Genomic DNA, 7,091 nt, shown 5'->3' with positions numbered 1-7,091 from the left:
ATATATATATATATATATTCACACACACACACACACACACACACACAACGATATATTTTAAGTCTTTTCTGTAATTTTCTGACTAAATACTTGATTGTTTTGCTGGATGTTTTTGCCCTTTTGGTTAAAATACTCCCAGTTTATGGTTTACATATTGGACCGTACCAAGTAGATAATGTCTTGTTTTAAACCACTGCTTTCTGACTAGTTACCGTTTAGATAAAAAATCATCCAAAATGCAAATCCGCCCCCCTTTGCGTGTATATATTTCAGTTTTTTCTGTGATTTTTCTGACTTAAAAACTTGATGTTTTTGCCCTTTTGGTTGAACCATTCCCAGTTTATGGTTTACATATTGGACCATACCAAGTAGACAGTGTCTCGTTTTAAACCGCTGCTTTCTGACTAGTTACCATTTAGGTTTAACAATCATCCAAAATGTGTGTCCCCCCCAGGAGAAGGATCTGGATGACAGAGCCTACAGAAACCTGCAGGAGCTGGAGACGTATGCAGAGAACACACAGTCGTCGTTAATATACCTGCTGCTGGAGTGTTTAGGTAAGGACAGGTGAGCAGTGGTTTGGCCCGGTTTGGGGAAGATCTTAGTGGGATTTAGGTTAGCCCGGGCCTACCAGATTCTGGTCCATCAGCCTGGTCCTACCAGATTCTGGTCTAATAGCCCGGTCCTAACAGACGACTCTGGGCCGGCAGGCTGGTCCTACCAGAGTCTGGTATATTAGCCCGGTCCTACCAGAGTCTGGTACATTAGCCCGGTCCTACCGGACTCTGGTCCATTAGCCTGGTCCTACTAGAGTCTGGTACATTAGCCCGGTCCTACCAGAGTCTGGTACATTAGCCCGGTCCTACCGGACTCTGGTCCATCAGCCTGGTCCTACCAGAGTCTGGTACATTAGCCCGGTCCTACCGGACTCTGGTACATTAGCCCGGTCCTACCGGACTCTGGTCCATTAGCCCGGTCCTACCGGACTCTGGTCCATTAGCCTGGTCCTACCGGACTCTGGTCCTTTAGCCTGATCCTACCGGACTCTGGTCCATTAGCCTGGTCCTACTAGACTCTGGTCCATTAGCCTGGTCCTACCGGACTCTGGTCCACTAGCCCGGTCCTACAAGACTCTGGTCCATTAACCCGGTCCTACCAGAGTCTGGTCCATTAGCCCGGTCCTACCAGACTCCGGTCTAATAGCCCCATCCTACCAGACGACTCTGGTCCGTTAGCCCGGTCCTATCAGACTCTGGTCCCCACGGGGTTTGGGAAAAGTTTTTTTTGATAGTTGAACAATTTCGGTCCAATTTCGGTTGACTCTGTTCAAATTTGTCCGAATCAATGTCCATCAATCAAGTTCTCTCTTTAATTATGTGTTGTTTTGTTTTTTTTAGGGTTGAAAAACGTCCACGCGGATCACGCAGCGAGTCACATCGGCAAAGCTCAGGGAATCGTGACGTGTCTGAGAGCGACTCCTCACCACAGCAGCCGGCGGAGAGTCTACCTACCCATGGACATCTGCATGCTGGTGAGTCGGCGCGTCACGGGGAGGGCAAAAGGAGAAATGTACCAAACAGACCCAGATATCTCAGGAGTTGCAGGTCTTCAGAGATCCACGTACTGACCCTGCAAAGCACCAACAGTTCAGGGCGAGGGGATCGCGTTATACTCTTAAAGCCACGCCCACCGGCTGGCAACAGAACCAGGACTGTAGTACTCGAGTCCGGTCTTGGACTCGAGTCCGGACTCTAGACCGTTTTTCTATCGTCTTGGACTCGCTAGTATTTGGACTCGGACTTGTCTCGGTCTCGGTCTAGGCCACTGGTCTTGCCCAGTATGGCTTTTGGTCTGGACTGAGTCCAGGTGTCTTTATTATGTTGATAATGATATTGGAGGGAACGTGAAACCCAAAATGATTGTCTTGCATAAGACCTTTTTTCTGTCCTGGACTGGGTCTTGTCTCAGACTCAAACCTCTTTGGACTCATTCTTGTCTCAGACTCGAACCTCTTTGGACTTGGTCTTGTCTCAGACTCGAACCTCTTTGGACTCGGTCTTGTCTCAGACTCGAACCTCTTTGGACTTGGTCTTGTCTTGGACTCAAACCTCTTTGGACTCGGTCTTGTCTCAGACTCGAACCTCTTTGGACTTGGTCTTGTCTTGGACTGTAACCACTTTGGACTCGGTCTTGTCTTGGACTCAAACCACTTTGGACTCCGTTCTGTCTTGGACTCAACCTTTTTTTGGCTTGGTCTTGTCCCAGACTTAAACCTCTTTGGACTCGGTCTTGTCTTGGACTGTAACCTCTTTGGACTCATTCTTGTCTCAGACTCAAACCTCTTTGGACTTGGTCTTGTCTTGGACTCAAACCACTTTGGACTCGGTTCTGTCTTGGACTCAACCTTTTTTTGACTTGGTCTTGTCTCAGACTCAAACCTCTTTGGACTCGGTCTCAGACTCAAAGCTTTTTGGACTCTGTTTTATCTTGGACTCAAACCTCTTTGGACTCGGTCTTTTCTCTGACTTGAACCTTTTTTGACTCGGTCTTGTCTTGGACTCAACTAGTCCTGGTCTTGGACTTGTCTTGGGCTCGACTAAGGTGGTCTTGACTACAGCCCTGAACAGAACTCGTCACTCTCCACTGACTTGTATTGCGTTAATTTCGACTGCTGAAAAATAACATAAAAATTCCCAGAAGATCGATACGTTACCTTTTTATAAGCTGTCGTCCCAAAAAACAAAGCTTGATTGATTGATTGATTGATTGATTGATTTTCGGACCCCACATTGCTTATTCCTAACATCTGTATCCACTTTTGTGTGTAAAACCAGGAAAAAAACAACATTTATATCAACATTATCCTGCCCTTAACCCTTGTTGTTGTCTTCCCGTCGACCATGACCTTGTTGTCCTTCCGGGTCAAAATTTGGGCTTTTTTATCATTATTATTTTTATGCTTTTGACACGTTTTTAAACGTTTTTGTCAAACGTGTGTTTCCATTTAATTTTTATGACTTTATACCATTTTTTGGGGGTTTAAAAAAACGAGCCTGATCGTTAAGATCAGACGACGTTTAGACAGGATTCTGTCTTGAAACCTTTTTTTTTTTTTTTTCTTTTTTTTTTAAATGAAAGCAATCATTAAATTTACCAAAGATCATCCATGTATCCATGTTATTTTTGGGCATTTTGGTTGAAAAAAAAAAAACTTGGAAAACGGGTCAAATTTGACCCCGAAGACAACACAAGGGTTAAAACCTTCGGCTGGAGGGAGATGCTTTGGACCCGAGGTCTACTGATCACGCTCCCCCCCGTGTGCCCTTCCCTCTGCTGCCTGAAGAGGGCGCTGTTGATACACCGGGGGTGTTCTGCACCCATACATACTGGATTTAGTTTCTTCTCTCCTCTGTGACAGTAAACTGAATATCTTTGAGTTGAGGACAGCTCGAGACATTTGAGGACGTCATCTTGGGCTTTTTGGGGAACACTGATCCACATTGTGGCTTCTGCAGTGTGAAGATTCAATTTCCATTAAATTTGATTTATATCGAGCCAAATCACAACAATTATCTCCCAGGTCTTTCCATAAAGAGCAGGTCTAGACCGGACTCTGGGATGTTATTTATCTCCCAGGTCTTTCCATAAAGAGTAGGTCTAGACCAGACTCTGGGATGTTATTTATCTCCCAGGTCTTTCCATAAAGAGTAGGTCTAGACCAGACTCTGGGATGTTATTTATCTCCCAGGTCTTTCCATAAAGAGTAGGTCTAGACCAGACTCTGGGATGTTATTTATCTCCCAGGTCTTTCCATAAAGAGTAGGTCTAGACCAGACTCTGGGATGATATTTATCTCCCAGGTCTTTCCATAAAGAGCCGGTCTAGACCGGACTCTGGGATGTTATTTATCTCCTAGGTCTTTCCATAAAGAGCAGGTCTAGACCGGACTCTGGGATTTTATTTATCTCCCAGGTCTTTCCATAAAAGAGCAGGTCTAGACCGGACTCTGGGATGATATTTATCTCCCAGGTCTTTCCATAAAGAGCAGGTCTAGACCGGACTCTGGGATGTTATTTATCTCCCAGGTCTTTCCATAAAGAGTAGGTCTAGACCGGACTCTGGGATGTTATTTATAGAACCCCAACAGTTCACCAAGAGCAAGCTCTAGGCCCCAGAAGCAACGAGAAACTTCCTTTAAGACACAGAAACCTGGAGCAGGACCATGGCTCAGGGTGGGGGGGCATCTGCCTCGACCGGTATGGAGAGAGAGAGAGAATTGTAGCAGAGGGTGTTGAGCAGGAACATGGAGGCAGTAGGTGACTCCAACCACAGATTCAGACCCCACAGAATCAGACCCCACAGATCCAGACCCCACAGATCCAGACCCCAAAGATCCAGACCCCAAAGATCCAGAGCCAGAAACACCTGCAGGAAGCGATAGGAGGAAGGAGGAGAATGCAAGACTCCGGGAAAGGGAAGAAGTTGAGTTAGTAACCTGCATTACTGGGACGAGGAACAGAATAAAACAAATTGAAGTGCCAGCGGTGTGACTGAGAGCAGCAGAGTCACAACATCCGACTGATGGTGTTATTGGGACGTTTTTGACGTATTATCCAACTGTTTATTTACTTGTAGATTGGATTTAGGGGATGGCAGTAGTTGGGTTGGGAACCGGAGGGTCACTGGTTCAAGTCCCCGTGTGGACCAAAAAGTAGGGAGTGTGGATTGGTGGCTGGAGAGATGCCAGTTTACCTCCTGGGCACTGCCAGGTGCTGTTGAGCAAAGCACTGTACCCCCCCAACCGCCCAGGGCGCTGGTCCAGCTGGCAGCCCCCCCCCCCCCCCCCCCCCCCCCCCCCCCCCCCCACACTCTGACATCTCTCCATTAGTGCATGTATAGATCCTGAGCATGTGTGTGTGTGTGTGTGTATTGGTAAAGCTCGGACGTAATGTTGTATATTTTCTTTTATTATTATTGTTTTTAACTGGAAGTATTTTGCAAAGTTGCTTTGTGTTGCTGACGCGTCACTCACCTCTTTTCTCCCAACCTCAAATACTACCTGCGTCATTCTCTCAGTTTGTTGAGTCTAAAATGTTCTCGTTACGTTCCTCTTATATAAGAGAAAGAGATGAGGTCCAGAACCTGCGTCAGGGCCTCAGGTCAGTCTGCAGTCTGCAGGTCTTAAGTAAAGAATCTGTGGAGGGTCGCTACTGTTTTCTGCTTATTTTCATTATTAATTAATCTTTCGATTTATTTAGTTATTTCTATCAAATGTCAAAAAAAGTGAAAAATGTTGTTGTCTTTATTAGAGCGCCAACAGCGGCGAAGGCCATTTTAAAACTGAAGGAATTGTTATTATTTTTATTTTATTTTTTCTTTCTGTAACTCTAGTTTAAAAAAACAAAACACACACAACATCTTTGGAAAATGAGCATAATATGTGCACTTTAATTGTTTCTTTTATAGAAGTCTTGAGTTTCTTATTTGGATATTAGCACTGGTGTGCAGTCACACGATACAATATAATCACAATACGATATTACTGTAATTTTAAACATATTTTAAACGATATATTGCAGTTTATTACATTTTCACCAAAAGGAAACTTTGTCAACATTTGTTACATCGAAAAATATAAATGTCTCTTTGTTCATCTCACTTCAATTTTATTGCTGCTTCATGACCAACACGTATATATTACACATGCACTCACACATTATATATAGATAGATATATAGATAGATGCTGCACTGAAGAGATATTAAAGCGCCCATAAAATGCTCTTTTTCAGCTTTATAGTTTTATTTTGAGGTTGTACCAGGATAGGTTTCCATGGTTTCATATCCAAAAAACACCATATTTAAAAATGTTGTACTGCAGATTGCTGCAGATCCTGTTTTCACCCTGTGTGTGTTTGGGTCTCTGTTTTAGCTCCAGAGTGAGACATCTCACTGGTTTTAGCTCCAGAGTGAGACATCTCACTGGTTTTATCTCCAGAGTGAGACATCTCACTGGTTTTATCTCCAGAGTGAGACATCTCACTGGTTTTAGCTCCAGAGTGAGACATCTCACTGGTTTTATCTCAAGAGTGAGACATCTCACTGGTTTTATCTCCAGAGTGAGACATCTCACTGGTTTTATCTCCAGAGTGAGACATCTCACTGGTTTTAGCTCCAGAGTGAGACATCTCACTTCGCACATGCTCAGTAGCTCGGTAAGATCACATCAGCTGGACAACTCTTTCTCCAGCTTTGGTCAGTACTTCTTCTAGACGAGGGCCACTTGTGGAAGACCTGCAGACCAGGGACAGGAAGCAGACCAGGGACAGGAAGCAGACCAGGGACAGGAAGCAGACCAGGGACAGGGAAGTACAGGGTGGCCGCGGGTCCTTAAAAAGTCTCAACCCTCATGTTGGAAGCACCAGAGACGCACAATAAATTTTGCCCATAAATTTCATACCACGGGCCCTTTAACCACAAAACACGAGTAATATTTGTCTCTGTGTTCCTGCAGCATGGAGCGTCTCAGGAGGACTTCATCCGGGGCAGCCGGGAGCAGAAGGTCCGCGATGTGGTCTACGACATCGCCAGCCAGGCTCACGTACACCTGCAGCACGTACGTAGCCAAACACGCGTGATAGGGGGACCAGATGAGATTGGGTCAAATTCGGGATGGGGGGGTGAGGGTTTACATGAATGTTAAAACTCCTCCTGATATCTCACCAAACTCCTTCCTACATTTACTGCAAAACGCTTTGTTTACATCACGAATAATTCCAGTAATCCAGGGCTATTTTCCCCGATAATCCTGGGGTATTTCCCCGATAATCCTGGGGTATTTCCCCGATAATCCAGGGGTATTTTCCCCGATAATCCAGGGGTATTTATTTTCCCGATAATCCAGGGGTATTTTCCCCGATAATCCTGGAGTATTTCCCCGATAATCCAGGGCTATTTCCCCGATAATCCTGGGCTATTTCCCCGATAATCCTGGGCTATTTCCCCGATAATCCTGGGCTATTTCCCCGATAATCCTGGGCTATTTCCCCGATAATCCTGGGCTATTTCCCCGATAATCCTGGGCTATTTCTC

The 7,091-nt window shown here is 45.2% G+C and overlaps 1 protein-coding gene across 1 annotated transcript in view; it reads left to right on the top strand.

The window, feature by feature from the left end:
- ndufaf6 (NADH:ubiquinone oxidoreductase complex assembly factor 6) overlaps window positions 1-6,702 on the top strand; it is an 11,573-nt gene extending 4,871 nt beyond the window's left edge. The window contains exons 5-7 of the mRNA XM_034873630.1: window positions 455-557; window positions 1,398-1,531; window positions 6,514-6,702. Coding sequence (XP_034729521.1) covers window positions 455-557; window positions 1,398-1,531; window positions 6,514-6,702 — 426 coding nt within the window. The remainder of the gene's footprint in view (window positions 1-454; window positions 558-1,397; window positions 1,532-6,513) is intronic.
- The last annotated feature ends 389 nt before the right edge of the window (window positions 6,703-7,091 follow it).

The sequence above is a fragment of the Etheostoma cragini genome, chromosome 6, assembly GCF_013103735.1.
Source record: "Etheostoma cragini isolate CJK2018 chromosome 6, CSU_Ecrag_1.0, whole genome shotgun sequence".
In the NCBI taxonomy this organism is placed as follows: Eukaryota; Metazoa; Chordata; class Actinopteri; order Perciformes; family Percidae; genus Etheostoma; species Etheostoma cragini.
This window is presented reverse-complemented; position numbering and strand designations above follow the sequence as displayed.